At 31.9% G+C, this 21769-nt stretch overlaps 1 protein-coding gene and 1 pseudogene across 1 annotated transcript; both read left to right on the top strand.

Moving 5' to 3' along the window:
• Positions 1–454: 454 nt before the first annotated feature.
• LOC129884103 (furcatin hydrolase-like) lies at positions 455–4968 on the top strand (annotated as a pseudogene).
• Positions 4969–14596: 9628 nt separating this feature from the next.
• LOC129884102 (furcatin hydrolase-like) lies at positions 14597–20978 on the top strand. The gene is made up of 13 exons (XM_055958463.1): positions 14597–14692; positions 14972–15041; positions 15134–15192; positions 15316–15391; positions 15767–15844; positions 15955–16042; positions 16123–16378; positions 17026–17141; positions 17989–18209; positions 19644–19675; positions 19752–19854; positions 19954–20056; positions 20810–20978. The coding sequence occupies exons 4-13, from the start codon at positions 15331–15333 to the stop codon at positions 20976–20978; spliced, it is 1227 nt and encodes a 408-aa protein (XP_055814438.1). The 5' UTR covers positions 14597–14692; positions 14972–15041; positions 15134–15192; positions 15316–15330.
• The last annotated feature ends 791 nt before the right edge of the window (positions 20979–21769 follow it).

Here is a 21769-nt window from a genome sequence, read left to right as displayed (position 1 = left end):
ACTTTTTTTGTTAGACTAACAAAATCGTCTTGTGACAGAATTTTTTATAATAGTAATAGTACTGTTCTACCCCCAAACACTAACAGCAGGATAGTACTGCCACTCTCTTGTAATGATGCATATTAAGTACTAATATAATTATTCTTTCTTACCAAAAAAAATCTAATTTTTAATGAATTAAAATAGGTTAACTTAATAAATTGATCCGCTCAAATTTAAACGAATTGATCAAATTAAACGAATTGGATTTAATTTTGCCATTCCTATTTACATAGACACGTGTTTCAGAAAAAGGTGCAGCTGTCTCTATGAGAATGCATGCACCTAAAGTATATTGAAGCTAGTGAGACTTTATTTGTTCATTATAATGTACATGAAGAACTGCATGCACATAATATATTTGAGTGATATGACAATATTTGTGAAGAAAAGTTTGTTTGTTCATTGCCACTTGCTACTTGTAACTTCATTAATGGAGGCATTAGATCCATTTAATAGAAGCAGTTTCCCAGCAGATTTTATATTTGGAACTGGTTCTTCTGCTTATCAGGTCCATCCAATCTTCTTTTTTTTCTCGACTAAAACAATTTAAAGATATTCTTAATATGATCATATTATTTAAAATAATATTAGACTAAATCCATATGGTCAGTACATCATTAAAAGTATTTCTATCTATATCTCATATATAATATGAATTCTTAATATGATCATATTATTTATATAATATTAGACTAAATCCGTATGGTCAGTACATCATTAAAAGTATTTCTATCTATATCTCATATATAATATGTTGATTTTATTCGCACACCCAATACTAACTAACTTGTTCTGATTAAGAGTATTTCATATTTGGAATTGGTTCTTCTCCTTATTAGGACCTAATATTAATAATTAACTTCTACTGATTATACATTCTTAATTGGTTTCAGTATGAGGGAACAACCAACGGAGATGGTAAAGGCCCTAGTATTTGGGATACCTTTACCCACAAATATCCAGGTCTGTGATCTCTCAAACAATATATACATCAATTTAATAATATTATCCAGAGATAAGTGTAAAAAACACATCTAAACTATCATCTTTTTTTCAGTTTTATATCTAAACTATGAAAAGTGTGAGTTTAATACCTAAACTATCACTTATTAGTTTGAGAAGCACACCCATGCAATACACTCTCTCTATTCTCTCTTTTTTTGAAAAAATCTTGTCACATGATATTCCACATTGATAAAATATTTCATCTTAACAAAAAAAAAAAACTATTAATATTAGCTAAAAGTTAAAGACTAAAGTATTTCTATCTCCAAAAAAGAAAATTATTTTTTATAAAAGAAATTATTTTTTTTTAAAAAAAATTAAAATATTTTGCTCGCACACTCCACCATCTCTCCCCCTCACAATCCCTGTCCTTTTATTTTTTAAAAAAGTTTTAAAATTTCTTTTATAAAATATTTTTAAAAAATTCATACTTCACCCCCTACCCCACTCCTTCCTAAAAAATGTTATTATTTTTATTTTTTTAAAAAATAAAATTATATCCACCCCATCTCTCCGCTCTTAATTTATATTTTTAAAAAATATATTTTTCTCGTTTTATGTTATATATATATATATTATTTTTTTAAGAAAATATTTTTTACTACTTGCGTACAGAATATAACAGAAATAAAATTTTATTTTAAGAAAGTCCTGCAGTAAGTAAAAATTACTTGTCTAATTATATGTATATATCTAACACAAAATGAGAAAGTGGTGGTGTGAGGTATAATTTTTTGAGGGACTGGTGAGAGAAAGTGGTGGTGTGAGGTAAGAAAAATATTTTATGTTTTATTTTATAATTGTTTTTTGGACGGGAGATATTAATACTTTAATCTTTAATTTTAACTAATTCTAATAATTTATTTAATTTTTGTTAAGGTGTAATGTTTTGTGCATATGGAGTATGATGTGACAATTTTTTTTAAATGAAAGAGAAATTGTATTACACACAATATGATGAGAGATATGTGTTTCTCAAACTAATAAGTCATAATTTAGGTATGAAATTCACACTACCAATAGTTTAGGTATGAAACTCAAAAAAGAAAAATAGTTCAGATATGTTTTTGATACTTATTTGTACCAGATACATTGTACACAAACAAAGTTGTAATGTATCTGATAGTTGAAACATAAACATGATACATAAGTAAAAACACAAAATCAATCAGATACATTTCTAATTGTTGGCGTGATTTTGGAATGATGTATCCGGATGTTAGAAGAGAAAAGGAAAAAGGAGATTTTTGTAATTAATTTAAATGGTATGAATTTTTAGAAATTATGTTATCTGATAGTTGAAACATAAACATGATACATAAGTAAAAAAATAACTCACAGAAAAACTTTATTGGGTGATTTTTCTCTATATAAATTTTAAAGGGTTATGTTCACTCATTTTCTTTTTTTTTTGCGCCTATACAGAAAGAATAATTGACGATAGCAATGGCGATGTAGCCCTTGATTTTTACCATCGTTATAAGGTACCAGTAATCAGAGTATGATCAATTAATTGAACAAGCTTTTACTAATTGAGATATTTTAGCTTAAAATTTCGCACTAATTGTGTCATTTTTGCAGGAAGACATAAAGTTAATGAAATTCCAAGGATTTAATGGCTTCAGATTTTCTATATCATGGTCAAGAGTATTACCATGTAAGAATTAAATAGTAATTCTCTTAAGATCTTTTTATTGTATTCCTCTTCCATATTTTTGTTGAAAAATTAGATTTAGATTCATTTCAAGTACATGAATTTTCTTGATTTATGGATTAGGAAATTATTCGTTAGATGTATCTGTATGATTTTATTCACGAAATATCTAAGTCATGTTATAAAAGGATAGAAGAATATTTTTATCCAGAGAAAAATGATTTGATTAATAATGGTCATCCTCCCAAAATTTTATTGAAAAAATGATTTGATTAATAATGGTCATCCTCCCAAAAGTTCTCTTAAGATCTTTTTATTGTATTCCTCTTGCATATTTTATTGAAAAAATCGATTTAGATTCACTCTAAGTACATGAATTTCCTTGATTTATGAATTAGGAAATTAATCGTTAGATGTATCGATATGATTTAATTCACCAATTAATTCACCAATTAGGAAAAAAGAGAAGTTGAGAATAATATTATGATTATATATTTTCTAAACTTAGTATAATATTATCTGCTTGCATCCATGTTATAAGAAGATTAAATATTGCACTTGGTTGGATGTTGATCTGAGTTATTTACCTAGAGAAATAGGAGATATTTTTTTTTTTAGTGATTCGCCCATGTTCTAAAAATACTAGATTCGCATATATTATCTCTTATTTTGCATATATACAATGATCAGATGGGAAGTTAAGCAAAGGAGTTAACAAAGAGGGGATTGCATTCTACAATAATCTCATCAATGAGCTCTTAGCAAATGGGATACAACCTCTTGTCTCAATCTTCCATTGGGATTTGCCTCAAGAACTTGAAGAAGAATATCAAGGATTTTTAAGCCCACAAATTGTGTAACTAACACAACCCCTTTTACATTTTGACCAATTATATTATATTATATTTTGACCAATATTTTTTTTTAAAAAAAAACTATAGGGATGACTTTGGAGATTATGCAGAATTGTGCTTCAAAGAATTTGGAGACAGAATTAAACATTGGATCACTATTAATGAGCCATATACATATGCCTTATTTGGCTATGTAGTGGGCTCCCATGCCCCTGGCAGATGTAATAATGTTTGCACTGTTGGAAACGCTGCAATTGAGCCTTACATAGCTGGGCATCACATGCTTCTAGCTCATGCAAACGCAGTAAATTTATATAGGAAGAAATACGAGGTAAATTATTCATCTCTTGTTCGAGTCCTTCCGTTTCAATTTATCTGATATAATTTGAATTGTCCAGGCTTCGCAAAAAGGCAAGATAAGAATATCGATTATAAGTGATTGGTATGTGCCATACTCTACGGAGAAGGAAGATATAGATGCTGCTCAACGAGCTCTTGACTTCATGTTGGGATGGTAATTAATTGAATTTATTTCCTTATCTTAATTACAATAACCATATAAGTATTATTGTTTTTTGGGGTGGAAATTAGGTTTATCGAACCAATAACTTACGGAGACTATCCAGCAAGTATGCGTAAACATGTAAGAAATCGATCACCAAAATTTACTAGTGAAGAAGCTGAGATGGTGAAGAGTTCCTATGACTTCCTGGGGTTAAATTACTACACTTCGTTATACGCAGCCAATATTTTACTTTTTGTTTGGTTCTCACTTCGCAGACAGGCTCAGCCAATGTTTTCGTCGTCTCAGAAGGGCTTCTAGAATTGCTAGTCTACACAAAGGACAAATACAAGAATCCAATTATTTATGTAACCGAGAATGGTACGTATAACAACTACCTAGCCAGAATTACGATTTACGTATATATATGGTATTTAATTAATTTATACAAAATTTCCTACAATTTTTTTTATTAGGAATGAGTGATGCCAATGTAACAACAGTAGAACAAGGAGTAAATGACTTGGAAAGAACACGTTATATCCGTCAACATCTATTGGCCATCAAGGATGCCATGGATGATGGAGTGAGTTTATTAATTCTTTCCCTTATTAATAATAATCGTAAAACAATATGCTCTTTTTTTGGTTCATTTTACTGCATGATGTTTGAATTGATCACATTTACAAAAAAAAAAACAAAAAAAAAAAACTGTTTGTTGTAACAGGGATGGTGTAAATGTGAAAGGTTACTTCGTATGGTCATTCTTGGATAATTTCGAGTGGAGTTCAGGATACACACAAAGATATGGAATTAATTATGTTGATTATAATGATAATTTAAAGAGATACCCAAAACGTTCAGTTTTTTGGCTTAAAAATTTTCTTTTTCAGAAGAGACATTATTTCTAGATCTGATGGTGAACATGTTTAAGTTTTGTATATGGTCGGTGGACAAAATGTAATGTAAATCCTGTACGTTCATTTCCTATTTAAATGTTGTTCATTGCTTATAATGTCTTTCGTTTCAAGAAAATATAACCTTCTTAGAAAATAAGATATATTTTTACTTTAAGCATAATAAATATCTGGAAAAAGATGTACTTTTTTAGTAGTTTCTGTACAACTAAAGTTTGATATGACAATTAATATGAAAATAAATTGGACACGAGAATTTTACGTGGAAACCCCTCTAACTGATAGAGGAGAAAAACCATGGGGTAGAAGGATCTCATTGTTAAAATATGGAGTACACTGCTCTCAAATACAAGGAGAAAACAACAATTAACACTTCTCTCTTGTAAAAGGAACAACTACTAAAGAGGACACTCAAGACTACAATATTTATCTTGGTGTATAACTCTCTTTGTATTCTTACTCTCTCTTTTTGGGATGAATTAAATGAAGGTATGAGACCTTCTATTTATAGGATGATGAAAACGCGTAGAAAATTTATGTGTTAATTTTCTATGTGTCTGTCAACTTTTGCCTTTGTCAAAAGGAGGTAGCAGCCATTGTTGACAATTGTTGAATACTTTTATTCTTCAAAAAAACGCTGCAGCCATTGTTGACAATTGTTGAAGACTTTTATTCTTCAAAAAATGGTGCAACCTTTTTTGACCCTTTTCTTTTTTCTTTTCAGTTTCTTAGTTATATACAACTCTCTTTTATTTAAATAAGAATAAAATTGGAAAAAATTATTAATACTTATGTGAAACACCATTTATTTTGAAGGTCGTATCGGTAGTTAGGATAATTTCTTATTCCAAAAGGCTTAGTAAGTTCTATACCACAACATGATATGTGACAACTCTTCCAACCAGTTTAGATATGGAATATCATGAACTCACATAATATAAGTCAATTGTAAATAATAAACAAAATATATTATATTACTATAATATCATCATAATTTTTCATATATATCAGTTGTGATGCATTCTCAGTTAGCCAGCTTCAACTCATATTTCAGTTTTCTGATCAGATATACATGTTTTTAAATGCATGTCTCAACTTTCAAATCAGATATAAATGTTTTAAAGCATGTCTCAACAACTTAGTACAGATAAACAATTTAGTGCATGATATCAATTTTCAATAAAAGATCATATTTTTTATGACTTACAGTTCAATGAAAAGTTTTGAAAAATTATCTCATATGTTTCAGCTTTGACTCTCAGTTTTTCAATTATTACATGTATACTACTCATGCTCAGATTTATAGCTCATGCTCAAATTTACGGTTCATTCAAGTGTTATATACTTACTGTTCTTAGTCCTTACTTTTGCCAATACATTTTGTGTATTTACGTTATTTTGCGCTACATTATTTTATGATGTAGTTTTCAATGCTCAGATTCAAGCTTGGGAGTAGACGTTCCATTAAATTCCTCCACTTTCAGTTTGTGGTCAAATCTTCTTGCATTAAGGGGACTTCAGCTTTGATTCAACAAACTTTAGTCATTTTTGTTATGTTAGTTTTTAGGCAGCGCAGGGTCTTGTCCTGATAGACTCATTTAGTTCAGTTGTTTTAGATGCTTCATTAGACATAGTAATCAGCATATATAGACATTAGTAGTTTTAGTTTTGTTTTTAACAATTACCCAAATATTTTACCTTTCTTATTTATAAAAGTATTTTTTCCCAGATTTCAGAAGTTAATCCGTTATTGTTATTACAACTTCTGCATTATTATAGTAGTTAGTCATATAGAATGTCATACCAAGGATTTGATTAGGACCATCAGTGATTTTGAGTGTCTCACAGGACTAGAATATAAACACGGAACGAACGAAAGATATATGCAGGTTGCTCCTATATAATTAGCTTTGATCAAACCTTCATGTAATTTCTGCCTAATGAAATGACAATTAATCTTTATATGTTTTATCTTTCATTTCATGATACATGACATTCATTTCTATATGTAAAACAACCTTGTTATCACAACATTACACCATAGGCAATTGTATAGCTCTTACACAATAACTCTTAACCTTTTCAATTTTGCCACTATCTCAGTGATGCACCTGTATTCTAATTTAGTAGAACTTCTTAAATGATGCTTTCTTTCTTGCCTTTATAGAAAATGAGTGAGGTTACCCATTTTAACTCAAAAATCAGAGAGAGACTTTCTGGACATAGGGCATGAAGCCTAGTCTAAGTCACAAAAAGTCTCAATCTTTTAACTTCTTTTCCCCGATATCAAAAGGCCAAGTCTTGGCTGACTCTTGATATACTTCACCACTTTTAACAAAACTTGTGTTAATTTTAAATTCATTGCTTAGATGCTTATTTCAGGCCATTTGAGAATTTATGTAGCCTACAGATCTTAGACTCCCCTGACTATCAAAAACTCAAGGCAAAGGCATGTAAACCTCAAACAGGTCACCATTAAAAAAGATATTATAAACATCCATTTGAAATATAGGCCAATGTCTAAAGATACCAAGTCAATGACAATCCTCACAGTGGTCATTTTAGCCACATAAAAAGTATCATGAAAGAAAAAGGAAAAGAGGGGTCAGAAGTGGGAAAGAAAGATGAAGTAGGGAAAAAATGAATAGGAGCCGAAATAGAGAGAAATTTTGATTTGGGTTTAACTCTACCCCTCCATGTATCCCCTACTACAACCAGTCTCTCGCATTTCCTCACTTAGGTGTGTTCGCACCTCTTCTTCACAAGCCCAAACCATCTCAATCTCCCTTTTCTCATTTTGTCCGGTATAGAGGTCATTCCCACCTTCTCCCTAATAACCTCATTCCTAATATTGTCGTTTCTAGTATGCCCACATATTCATCTCAATATTTTTATCTCCGCAACATGCATTTTCTAAACATGTGAGTTCTTGACCGGCCAGGACTCCACCCCATACATCAAAGACGGTCTAACCTCTACTTTGTAGAACTTACCTTTATGTTTAGATGGTATCTTATTATCACACAAGATTCCAAAAACAAGCCTCCATTTCATTCATGCCATCCAATGTGATGTGTGACATCACCATCAACACCTCCACTTTTCTAAATTATGAATTCAAGATACTTAAAATTCTCTCTTGAAAATAATCTATGTGGTAAACTCACTTAAAGTACCACAAGTTAAAAGTTTGGGAATCATGATGATCAGATATGGCTTTTGAGGTAGCTCGACAGGATAGCTAAGTTGAATACAATACGAAAATCATACCAATTTGTCCTATTTGCATGCCCCGTTCTAAAATTTATTTTTCCTATTATTTTGTGTAGCTTTAAAATTACAATGATCTAGCATATATGATTTATGTGTAATTCAACGTGACATGAATCTGAATATAGCACGCTGATCTTCATGACTTACATGTCATAATTCACTGATTTTGATTCAACCTGCCTCCATCGCTACAGTTCAACTTAAACTATTTTACTCCTGAAGATAAATGTGAGCTGTACAGATTGAAGAAAGAAAGAAGATGAAGATGAAGATGAACAGTAAAGAGAAGAGAGAAGAAGCAGAGAAACGAAAGAGTAAAGTGAGAGAGAGAAGATATTTTTATTTGTTCAGCTCAATCTTCTAATTACAATTAGTGTGTATATATATACACTATGTTATACTAGTTAACTGAAATTAGTTACACTAACAATTTTAACAACTTGTTAGTTACACTAACTAATTTTTGGTAAAATGACAATTCTACCCTCCAACTAGTTAACTTCTCACAATACTCCCCTTCAAGCTAGGAGGTGCAAATATGTTCAAAACTCCTAGCTTGGATAGAAGATGTTCATGTTGCATCCTGGACAGTCCTTTATTTAGTATATCTGCAGGTTGTTCTTGAGTAGATAGATAGTCCACCTTGATCAAACCTTCTTGTAACCTCTCTCTAATGAAGTGACAATCTATTTCTATGTGTTTTGTTCTTTCGTGATAGATTGGATTTGCTGCAATTTGGATTGCAGCCTTGCTGTCACTGTAAACTTGTACTGGCAGCTCAATTTCAGCTCCTACTTCTTTCAGCATTCCAAATATCCATACCAATTCTGACACAGTAGAGGTCATGCTCCTATATTCAGCCTCAGCTGAACTCTTTGATACTGTTGTTTGCTTCTTGGCTTTCCATGAAACCAAGGATTTTCCAATCACAATCATGAACCCTGTTACAGATTTCCTGGTGAGTGGATAAGAGGCCCAATCAGCATCACAAAAGGCAGTAATTTTGTGGTCTGGGTTGCTGGACAGTAGTATTCTTTGTCCAGGTTGCTTCTTCAAGTATCTTACCACTCTTAGTGCAGCTTTCATGTGGGATTTTTTTGGTTGACTCAGGAACTGACTTAGTGTCTGAGTGCTGAAAGCAATATCTGGTCTTGTCATATTGAGATATAATAGTTTCCCTATGAGTTTCTGATAACTGACCTTGTCTATTAGAGGATCATCAGCTGCTTCTTGCCTTTTCTTCACATGTTGATCATACTCTCTTGATGTTAGTTTGACATTAACATCTATAGGTGTTCCTGCTGGTTTAGCTGCTCTCATTCCAACTTCTGCTATAAGCTCAAGGGCATATTTCCTTTGATGCATTAGTATCCCTTCTGTGGATCTTGTAAACTCAATTCCCAGAAAATATTTAAGCTCCCCTAGGTCTTTCATCTTGAAGGCCTTTTGTAGAGCCTCATTTGTGTCTTCTATTAACTTCAATGAGCTTCCAGTGATCAACATGTCATCCACATACACAAGTATAAGTATAATTCCTGTTTCTGATTTGCTAATGAATAGTGAGTGGTCATATTGGCTCTGTTTAAATTTAAGGGAGATAAGGGCCTCAGGAGCTTATGATTCCACTGTCTTGGGGCTTGCTTAAGTCCATATAGGGACTTTGTCAGTCTACACACCTTCTCCCCTTGACTGACAAAACCCTGAGGAAGGTGCATATAGATTTCAGCATCAAGGTCCCCATAAAGAAATGCATTGAACACATCCATTTGATGGATGTGCCACTGGTTGGAGGCAGCAAGAGCTAGAATAGATCTTACTATAACCATCTTCACAACTGGAGAAAATGTCTCTTTGTAGTCAATACCTTCTTGCTGACTGTAACCTTTGGCAACTAACCTGGCCTTGAATCTTTCTACTTTACCTGTGGACTTGTATTTGATTTTATAAACCCACCTACAACCAATAGGTCTTTTACCTGCAGGTAAGGTAGTGATCTCCCAGGTATTGTTGTTTTCTAATGCTTGAATCTCTGCTTGCATAGCATCAACCCATCTTGAATCCTTGATGGCATCTGCATAGCTGGTAGGTTCTGTTATAGTAGAAGTAGCAGCAATATAATGCTGATATGTGGGAGATAGATGAGAATAGTTCACATAGTTGGATAAAAGATATTGAACATCACTGGTTATGTTTAGGGAAACAAAGTCCCCCAGCTATGTTGGAGGTTGCTTAGATCTTACAGATCTTCTAGGAGCACTAGGATCCTCAGTAAGGGTTACTTCTGCAAGGCTTGATTCCTCAGAGCCAGCACCATCTACAGCATGTATTTGATCCTCAGAATGCTCCACAGTAGAATGCTCACATCCTGCATCAAGGCTTGGATTCTGATCAATATTGTTAGAAGATATGGGAGCTATAGTAGATAAACCTAGAATGGTCATATCTGCTTCTTGTAAACTGTCTACAAATAGTTGTTGTGAATCAGCGTCAGCTTTATTGGCAAATGGGAAGATATTCTCCCTGAAAATAATATCTCTACTGATAAAGAATGATTTGTTAAGTAAGTCAAACAAAATATATCCCTTGTGCACTTCAGAGTAGCCCATGTGAGCTGCTAACCTTGACCTGGGCATAAGTTTGTCATGCTCAGCAAGGTTTTTAGCAAATGAAAGACATCCAAGAATCTTTAAGTGAGATAGCCCTGGTTTGATGCCATATAGTCTTTCATAGGGAGTTTGAAACCCAATTACACTGCTAGGGAGTCTGTTGATGAGATAGGCTACATCTAGAACACAGTGACCCCAAAATCTGATAGGTATTTTGGCTTGAAATCTCAGAGCTCTTGTCACTTCCAGCAGGGGTCTATGTTTCCTCTCAGCAACACCATTCTGCTGAGGGGTATAAGGGCAGGACCTTTAATGAATAATGCCCCATTCTTTGAACAATTTGCAGCACACAGAATTAACAAATTCTGTACCATTATCAGATCTGACAATCTTCACAACCCTGTCAAATTGTGTTTTTGCATATTGCAAAAACATTTGAAGAGATACAGAAACATCTGACTTAAGTTTAAGTAAAAATAACCAGGTCATTCTTGAAAAATCATCCACAATTGTAAGAAAGTATTTATTGTCATCAAACGTAGCTGCATTATAGGGTCCCCAGAGATCAACATGTATCAAGTCAAAGCATCTACTGCTTTTAATACTGCTAGAAGGAAATACAGGTCTAGTTTGTTTTGCAAATGGGCAAACTAAACACTTAGACACCTTACACATAGTGGTTTTATTGTCAGCAAACATCTTTGAGAGTACTGTCAAAGAGGGATGTCCAAGCCTTTGATGCCATTGCTCCATGTCTGACTCCTTATCATTTGAAAGAATTATATCAACAGCATTAGCAGATTCCTTGACATTATTGACACTACCTTGAGTTAAATGTCTCCACAACAGGTATAGTCCTCCTTCTTCCTTACCAACTTCCTTCACCTTCCTAGTGTAAAGCTCCTGGAAAACACAAAAATCAGGGAAGAAGGAGACTAAGCAGCCTAACTCCCTTGTTATTTTGCTGACAGACATTAAGTTATATTTGAACTCAGGTATATGGAATACATTAGTAATCACACTTCTAGCTGATAGATTACAAGAGCCAATGTGAGTAACTTGTGTAGTACCACCATTTGGTAAGCATACATCCTTGGGAGTGTCAAGCTTGAGGACAGATTCTTTTTGTAATATATCTAACTTAGATACCATGTGATTTGTTGCACCTGTATCCACAATCCACACATCACTATTTTCAGTTACAAATAAGGCTTTACCTGCATTATTTGCCTTATTACAGTCAGATGTAGTAGCAGATGCAGTAGCTCTTGGCTGTTGATTCATTATCTTGAGTATCTGTTCATATTGTTCCTTTGTGAATGTGCACCCTTGAAGTAGTTGTTTGACATCTTTCTCAGCCTAACTCAGAGTTTTAGTAGAAGCTTCAGCTGATGTTGTGTCTGGAAAGTGTTGTCCTGTAATATTCCTACCCCACGCTAATTCATCAGTTACATTTGTATTCAAACCATAGGAGAAATTAGCTTGACCTGATTTCTGAGTATGATTAGAGACATTTGTATCAGCATATGTACTTTGTGCCTTCCTCTTGGACTTGAAGTCTGGTGGATATCCAACAACCTTGTAGCAGAATTCTTTGGTATGACCTCTACACTTACAAAAGTCACAAAGTAGAGGTGTATTCTTCCTGTACCTGTTACTTACACCTGAACTACTGCCACCTCTAGAGTACATAGCAGCTGAGTCTAGAACAGATGAATGTAATCCCAAATTATTGATGCCTGTAACTACAGATTTTTGGCTCTCATCTCCTACTATCATGGCATATGCTTGGTTTACAGTTGGTAATGGATCTATCATGAGAATCTGACTCCTAGCCTGAATGTATGAATCATTTAATCCCATTAGAAATTGATACAGCTTTTGTCTATTCATGTGAGCTACAAATCCTTTAGATTTTTCACAGTTGCAACAAGGCGAGGGCACTAACACTTCAAATTCATCCCACAATGCCTTCAGCTTCGTATAGTATACTGAGACAGTGTTAGTACCCTGCTGTAGAGTAACAATTTCTTTGTGTAAACTGTAAGTCCTTGATCCATCTACTCTATCAAACCTCTCTTGTAGATCATCCCACACTTGCAATGCACTTGAGGCAAACGCAATTCCACTAAGTAAACTCTTTGAGACTAAGTTCATTAACCACGACAAGACAATTGTATTTACCCTCTCCCATTGACACCACAGTTCTTCACTGTACATGTCCTTTCTGCATGTTCCATCAACCAGCCCTAACTTGTTCCTCCCTAACAAGGCTAACTTGACTGAACGACTCCACAGAGTGTAGTTCTCAACAACAGTCAGTTGAAAAGAGATGATGCTAACTCCACTTACATCTGTAGGACTAAGGAATAACGGGTGATTATAGTCAATACCTTGCCCTTGAGTGAGATTGCTACTCGAGGAGGCGGGCACACTAGCTTGTTGGTGATTTTGGTTGAGATTTTGAGGTGAACTTGTTGCTGCCACCGTGTCACCTACCATTTCTTCAAACAGTAACACAATCGCGAAATTTTAACTCAGACGGAGCTCCGATCTGTTGATCTGTCAAACAAAAAACAAAAAAAAACCTATGAATCAGTGAATCTCATTGCGATTCTTTGACTCCACATCGAGGATCAGCTTCTCACAGTGATAACTGTGACGACCCGCTCTGATACCATGAAGATAAATGTGAGCTGTACAGATTGAAGAAAGAAAGAAGATGAAGATGAAGATGAACAGTAAAGAGAAGAGAGAAGAAGCAGAGAAACGAAAGAGTAAAGTGAGAGAGAAGATATTTTTATTTGTTCAGCTCAATCTTCTAATTACAATTAGTGTGTATATATATACACTATGTTATACTAGTTAACTGAAATTAGTTACACTAACAATTTTAACAACTTGTTAGTTACACTAACTAATTTCTGGTAAAATGACAATTCTACCCTCCAACTAGTTAACTTCTCACAATAACTCCAAATTTTTTTCTTTAAACTTAAAAGATCATTTCCTCACAAATAAAAATGAAGATAATATTTAAAGAGCAACGCTATGCAAATCATACTAATTGAATTGAAGATAGATTAAAAATAATTTTTGTATTGTACAGACAGACGGCAGGCAAAAGTTTATTGTGTTTTTTTTTTCTTATAATCCAAATAGACGGCAAATCATTCGGTTTTTACCAATAAATTATTTATTAAAGCTGAATTGCTATTACCATTTAGTTTATTTTTTGGCTGATGTGTCCCGTCCAATTTTTTTAAAAAGAAAATACATTGTTTACTTAACATTAATTAACTGATTTTTGTTTCCATATACCGCCTTCTTGGGAGATACTCATTTTAATCAAACACTTAATATACTTATTAATTCCTCATAATTAGTCAAGACAACTTCGATAGAGGGATCTTAGTAGCTCAGTTGGTTAACTATCTAAATTTTTAACTTGTTGATGAGAATTTGATTCCCCACCTTGTATTCTCCTCCCTCATTATTTCACCTGAATAATACGTTTTCGATCACTACCTCCCCATTAAGGTTTATCATAATTATCAACCTTAATTTGACGTTGTCAAAATTGTAAAAAAGAAAACGAAAAAGTAGAATATAATTTTTTGGCACAATCTATATAAAGGGCATAATATGCATGGAATTCTTAAAAACATACTAATTAAGCCATGGGGTTGCTAATTCAGATCTCTTTCTTTCTCTTAATTTGGATATTTGTACCAATAAGTTCTTCTGTGCCTAGTAATTATAATAATATTTCAGTTCCATTTAATAAAAGCAGCTTTCCAACAGATTTCATCTTTGGAACTGCCTCTGCTGCTTATCAGGTTTTTGTATAATTAAATCTTTATAAAATATCATTCTTATTCCCTCAGTTTCATTTTATGCAAGACAGTTTTTTTTTTTTTTTTTTTTAATCTATCTGAGAATTGATCTATTTCTATTTAGAAATAATACGTTTCATTTTACCTTCAATGGTATTGATTCTCTAGTCACAAAAAATGTCTACGACATATTTTAAACCACAAATTTAAAATATTTCTATCTTATTCTTAAACTTTATATTCAATCAAATACGGTTTCAAATATTTTCTTCGCATTCACAGTATGAAGGAGCAGCTTATGAAGACGGTAAAGGACCTAGTATCTGGGATACCTTTACCCACAACCATCCTGGTAATGCAGTTTCCACTATAAGGGTGTGTAAATTCGGGGTACGGAAGAAAATATTTCTTTTACGATTAATTATGTGATGTTTAATTTCGCAGAAAGGATAGCTGACCGTAGTAACGGTGATGTAGCCATTGATTTTTACCATCGTTACAAGGTATTTGATTTAATTAATATATCAAGCATATATTATCAAAATACAACAAATCGAAAGTTTTTGGCCTATATATGGTTCTAATTGTTACACTTCAACCCTAATTTCTTCGATGTTCCTAATTAGGATGATATAAAGCTAATGAAATTTGAAGGACTGAATGGTTTCAGATTTTCAATCTCTTGGTCAAGAGTTTTACCATGTAAGATTACTCTTCTCTTAGTTTTATGTTTTTTTTTTATAAGTGATCTTCGTACTTACAAATAAAAGATTTGACTGTACAAGTTATTTTTTTCTATTCAATTTGTAAGTCGTTATAAGAGATCATTTCCACAAAAGGTTAAGTTACTAAGGAAAAACATTACAAACAATAATTATGAAATTGCAAATTATTGAGGGTTATAGTACCTCCACAAATAAATAATACCATAGAACGTGACACTAGCTAGCAATAAGGAAGTTCTGACTTTCACATTGAGGATTGATAATATGATTTGGGTCTATATCAAGTTAATTATATTAACAATTTCCCCCACTAAAATAATAAATCTTCTTATCTTTTACTATGTCATCTCAGATGGGAAGCTTTGTAGAGGTGTAAACAAACAAGGCATTGCCTTCTATAATAATCTTATTAATGAGCTCCTAGCTGAAGGTCTATTATCTATCAATCTTTTTTCTTTTTCTTTTCCTATTTCGATTAAAAGGTGAAAAACACGTACATTATATTAAAATTATTTTTCTCACAAATTAAAATTCGTTTAGGTATACAACCTATGGTTACCCTATTCCATTGGGATCTACCCCAAGTCCTTGAAGATGAGTATCTTGGCTTTCTAAACAAACAAATTATGTAAGTGTAAATCATTTTTTTATGAGCAATTTTTCTCAAGTTTTTTTAAAAGAATAGAGAACGTAACATTTTTGTTGTAGTTATGATTTTCAAGATTATGCAGAGTTGTGCTTCAAAGAATTTGGTGATAGAGTTAAACTTTGGACCACAATAAATGAACCAAGTGGCTATGCACTTACTGGTTATGACATTGGCATTTTTCCTCCTATGAGATGCTCTTCTTGGAGGAACACTGGTTGTCTTGCTGGCAATTCTTCCATTGAACCTTACATAGTTGCCCATCATTTGCTTCTTGCTCATGCACAAACAACCAAGTTATACAGAGAGAAATATCAGGTATTTTTTTTGTCTCAATTTATGTGCCACGTTTGAAAAATTAAGAAAAACTTCTAAAATTTATGGTCTAAAACTAGCGATTAATATTCTTTATGGGACAGACTAAAAATGAAAGTCTAGAATATAATTAATTAGAGGAGCGGGTGTTTACCATCTGAGAAACTCCCTCTTGTCAAAATCTGTCACATAAATTGAAATAGAAAGAGTCATTAATTACTAAGTTTGATTCTTTTCACAATATTGAATTATGAATATTCTTAATTTATTCATTTTGTTGAAGAATGACAAAAGTCCTACATTGATGGTTAATGAGATGAGTGGACTCCTTATAAGACTTGGACAATCCTCGTACCTTTGAGCTATCTTTTGGGTTGTGAGTTAAAAATTGCCCACGACGCACCAGATGCTAAGCACTGGACGTGAGGTGGGGGTGTTGAAGAATGACAAAAAGTCTCACATTGGTGGTTAATGAGATGGTCGTGAACTCCTTATAAGACTTGAGCAATGCTCCTCCATGTGAGCTAGCTTTTGAGTTGTGAGTTAGGTCCAAGATCCAATTTTACACATTTCTATCATCACAATGAAGATTGTTCTATTTTCTTGCAATCTGAAAAATAATTTATATTTGAAAAATATAATTTCTGTAGATATCACAGAAAGGGGAGATAGGAATAATCCTAGTGGCTAGCTGGTTCGAGCCCTACTCCAAGACGAAGAAAGATATAGACGCAACTCAACGAGCCATCGACTTCTCGCTTGGATGGTAAGTTTTATTATTTGATAAATTGTTCATAGGGTTGACCAAAATTTGGTTCAAACCAGAAAAATCGATCGAATCGAATTTTTTAAAATTTTGGTTTTGATTTTTCAATATAATTGGTCGGTTTCGGTTTTAAATTTTCAAATTTCAATAATTTAATTTTTAATTAAAAAAATTCGATTAATCGAAAAATCGAATTTCGGTATTTTATAACTTTTTCATTTTTCTCATATCAGTTCCTTTATGTCCAACACAAGCCCGTAAGACCAAAATTAAATGGATTTTTCCACCTAAATCAAGACCAATCATATCATCCATTAATTATTATTATTGTCATTTTTTTTTCTTAAAAAATTCTTATTTTTTTTCATAAACCAAAAAGATTCTAAATACTATTAATCTAGTTTTAGTTACATAGCTTAAAATATTTTTTCATTTCATTTTTGTTTTTTTCGCATTTTTTCTTTTTTTTTTCATAACCTGCTAATCTCAAAATTTTCTAATATGATAAGTGCAAGCCAAAAAATACATAAATCGAACCGAACGAATTAATTTCAATTCGATTTCGATTTTTATTTTTACTAAATCGAACATCGAAAAATCAAACCAAACCGAACCAACCGAATGCGCACCCTAATTGTTCATAGATAAAAACTAATCGAATCCAATTGTAAAATTTGAATAGTTAAGTGAAGCGTGACATATATATATATATATATATATATATATATATATATATATATATATATATATATATATATATATATATATATATATATATAAATTAAGCCTCTTATTTTGTTGTAACAATTAATAAAAAATTTCAAAATGGGCGTGTTGTTTATTTCAGGTTTATACATCCATTAACATATGGTGATTATCCAGAAATTATGTGCAAAATAGTAGGAAATCGTTTACCAAAATTCACGACAGAGCAAGCTGAGATAGTGAAGGGTTCCTCTAATTTCATGGGACTAAATTACTACACAACAATGTATGCAGCAAATATTAATGTTACTCCAAATAAAGAGAACATTAGCTACCTATCAGATTTTCAAGTAAATCAAACAGGTAACATATAGATTATTATTTTTTTTTTAGAAATTGACACAAATAGTCGCCCACAAAAATACTAAGTAGTCACTAATATATCTTTTTGTATATTGATACATGATATACATAAAATATACCTTCTTGAAATAAAATAGTGTATATTTGACTAGCGAATGTAATCATTTTTTACCGATCAAATGTGTAACTTGCCCATTGTTGTATACTCCCTCTGTTCCTTTTTACCGTCACAAATCGCTTCACTAGAGTTAATTTGACTAATTTTTGAAGCTAACTTGAATTAAAATAATTTAATATTTTCACTTTAAAATGCAGATGTACGTAAACTATATGAAAAATATTATAAGTTGCGATCTTTCTCATATTAATATGATGAAAATATATTTTGAAATGTGATCAAAGTTCATATAGTTTGATTCTCAAGAAAATAAAATGTGACGAGTAAAAGTGAACCGAGGAAGTAGTATTTTAGTCACAAATGTGATGACCCGCCACATCATCACCCCACATAAGCGCCACGTATGTGCCACATGTCACAAAGTTGCCCATGTGGAAGCCTTACATAGGAAAAATGCTAGTCCATAGTGGAAGGTTCTAGAGACATGTGAAGAATTTACTTGGAAGACTTTAGAATTCCAGGGATTTGCATGGAAAGTCCTTAGAATCTTCTAGTTGTGTAGAGAAATCTAGAAGAGGGATTAGTTTATAAATATGGAAGGATTTGTGTAGTAATTTTTATTTACACTTAAACCCCTAAGGAGTAGTATAAGTAGAGAGGGCATTCATTTGTAGCAAATCATCAAGAAATCAAGCATTCTTCCAAATAATACAAAGCCTTCTTCATAAAAGCCCTCTTGTCTTTCTTACAATCTAGCGCTCCCTTAGCGATCTAGTCTTAAAGGCTTATTTGAGCTTGCAAGACCGTGAAAGATTCGTGAGTAAGTTGTCAAGTGCCGCACGAAGGTCTTAGTTTGAAGTCTAAGTCCGTGACACAAAGCTCTAACACTTCATCTTTTGTTGTTTTTGTTAGCGAAAATGCGAAAATATAAAAAACAAGGAAGAACAACAATACTTGACGTGGTTTGGATCAGAATGATCCTACATCTACCAGAGAACAATTGTCTTTATATTAACAAAGAAATGGGAGAGATCTCAAATACATCTAAGAGAATTGCTCTATCAATTGTCTACTCTTCTAATGTATTTTACAAATATGTTAAAATATGAGAAGAGAAGTGAGAGATGTGATGAGAAGTGTGTTTCAAATGAATCAAGAGCTACCTATTTATAGGAATAAATTCTTGCTCTTAATGTCATCCATGACATCACATTCTTGTCAAGATGTCAAAATTTACCAAACTTTCACCTACCAAGTTGCTAAATTAATTAATCTAGAATCTTGCCTATTTTAATATATTTTTTTTAATTTTGTAGTGGAAAGAAATGGAAAGCTCATTGGTGAACCGGCATGTCCTTATTCTCTTCATCTTTATTTTATTTTATTTCAATGGCTAATCTAATTTTTTTTTAATTGGAATGCAGACAGGGTCAAGAGTTTTCCATGTTGTCCCAAGAGGAATTTTAGAAGTTCTTGTCTATATAAAAGAAAAGTACAATAATCCAAAAATTTACATAACAGAGAATGGTATGATAATAAATATTTTTTACAACTGACTTTAATTAAATTATTTTGGCAGAAATTGAATATCTCTTCTTTTTTTGTTTTGTTTTTTATATTATAAAGGTATGAGTGATGCAAATGAAAGAACGGTTGAGAAAGGAGTAAATGACTTCCAAAGGGTGGATTTCTTACGTCGTCATCTCTTGGCCCTTAAGGCAGCCCTTAAGTACGTAATTAATTAAGTCCATTATATTCTTAATTAATTAAACTAATTACAGTTTTGTCATTTCCTTTCTTTTTTGCTAATATATTTGAAATAGAATTATTTTACTACTTAATGTTTTTATCCAATGTATCCGAGTTAACTTCTTTCCTAACAATTACTCTCTCAGTGACTATTACTATGAGACAAGAGAGAGTATAGTACTTTTCAATTGTCTTGAGGGGAAAGGGGGAATACATATATACTAGATATTGGAATCAGTCTCAAATTATGTGATACAGTTGTAATTTAGAGAATCATCCAAAAAATATTATACTTTTTAAATATTTTAAGCTGTTAGTTATTGTAATTTATAGTACTTATTACATAATTTTCAAATAATATATTTTAATATGTCCCAATTTATGTGGCACATATAAATTTACATAATTTTCAAATTATATGTTACTTCTTCCGTCCCAATTTATGCGGCATCGATTTCGAGAGTAATCAAATTTTTATGTCTTTTAAAATTTAAATATTTTAAATTATTAATTATCTTAATTTATAGAATTTTTTTACATAATTTTCAAATATCCAAAAGATCGACTAAAAAATAAGATTAAAAAATTATAAAAATTACAGAAATTTCCTTGGACACGTCTACCAAGAGGTGCCTAAATTTCTCTCTTTCTCTCTCAGTTTATATATATGACTTATTTTTACATTCATGTTTTAAAATTAACTATTCTTAGTTTTCTTAATTTTTTTTAACAGGAAGGGCGTGTATGTTAAGGGCTACTTTGCGTGGTCGTTTTTGGATAATTTCGAATGGACTTCAGGATATACTCAAAGATTTGGTCTTAATTATGTTGTTTATAAGGATAATCTAAAGAGATATCCCAAACGTTCTGCTCTTTGGCTAAAGAAATTTCTTCTTAATTAAGGACTATAATTGCAACGAAGAAACACGGTAAATTATTGAATTAATGTACCTTATTAAAGTCCATACGTGACTATGAGGATTCACCTTCTATATATTACTCCTTTCGTTTAAAAAAAGAAAGATGTTTTTAGCTTGAATACACCTTTTAAGAAAACTACCAATTTCTAAAAAATAACAAGTATTTTACACTCATAATTAATGTCTTGAAGAAAAAAGTGGCTCTTCGGTGGTGTAAAACTCCAAGTATTAAAATAGGGGCAATTTTGAATGAACAATTTTAATTCTTCTTGATTAGATAAAATATAACTTATTTTAAAATAAAATATTAAGATAAAAATATCACTTAATGGTTGTAGTTGTGAGGGCCAGCCTATGATTTGAGGAAGAAATATGACACATTTTCTTTTTCAAAATTTTAAAAGGTGGGCAAGGATTTCTAGGAGAAAATCTGCATCAATAAATATTGGCAATCAACCAAATAATGCAAGGTCATTTCACTGCTATAAATACAGCCAAAACATAGAGAGCAGTGTTCTATTTTATAGACTATAAAATAGGATATAAAGGAAAAATTAGAGAGCGCTATTTTATTGAAGTGGAAAATCAAAAAAGAATGATTATTTTTGAGTATATAGTAATTTTTGTACTATTTTACTGAGACTTACACAATGTAAAAAAATTTAGTATAGTATTATCATTTTCTCCTATTGCCCAGTAATTTTTTCTTATTGTAATATGTTTTTAGTTTATAATTTTAAATCTCTTTATTTTCTAAATTTCATATTAAATTA

The sequence above is a fragment of the Solanum dulcamara genome, chromosome 4, assembly GCF_947179165.1.
Source record: "Solanum dulcamara chromosome 4, daSolDulc1.2, whole genome shotgun sequence".
NCBI lineage: Eukaryota > Viridiplantae > Streptophyta > Magnoliopsida > Solanales > Solanaceae > Solanum > Solanum dulcamara.
Note: the sequence above shows the minus strand (reverse complement) of the source record. Positions and strands in the feature narration are given on the sequence as shown.

What these genes read in the sequence shown, in the direction of transcription:
- LOC129884102 (XM_055958463.1), top strand. Translation starts at nt 15,331, where the DNA reads ATGAAATTTGAAGGACTGAATGGTTTCAGATTTTCAATCTCTTGGTCA. An exon ending in TTGGTCAAGAGTTTTACCAT is followed by an intron (nt 15,392 to 15,766) that starts GTAAGATTACTC and finishes ATGTCATCTCAG; the next exon opens with ATGGGAAGCTTTGTAGAGGT. An exon ending in AATTTACATAACAGAGAATG is followed by an intron (nt 19,855 to 19,953) that starts GTATGATAATAA and finishes TATATTATAAAG; the next exon opens with GTATGAGTGATGCAAATGAA.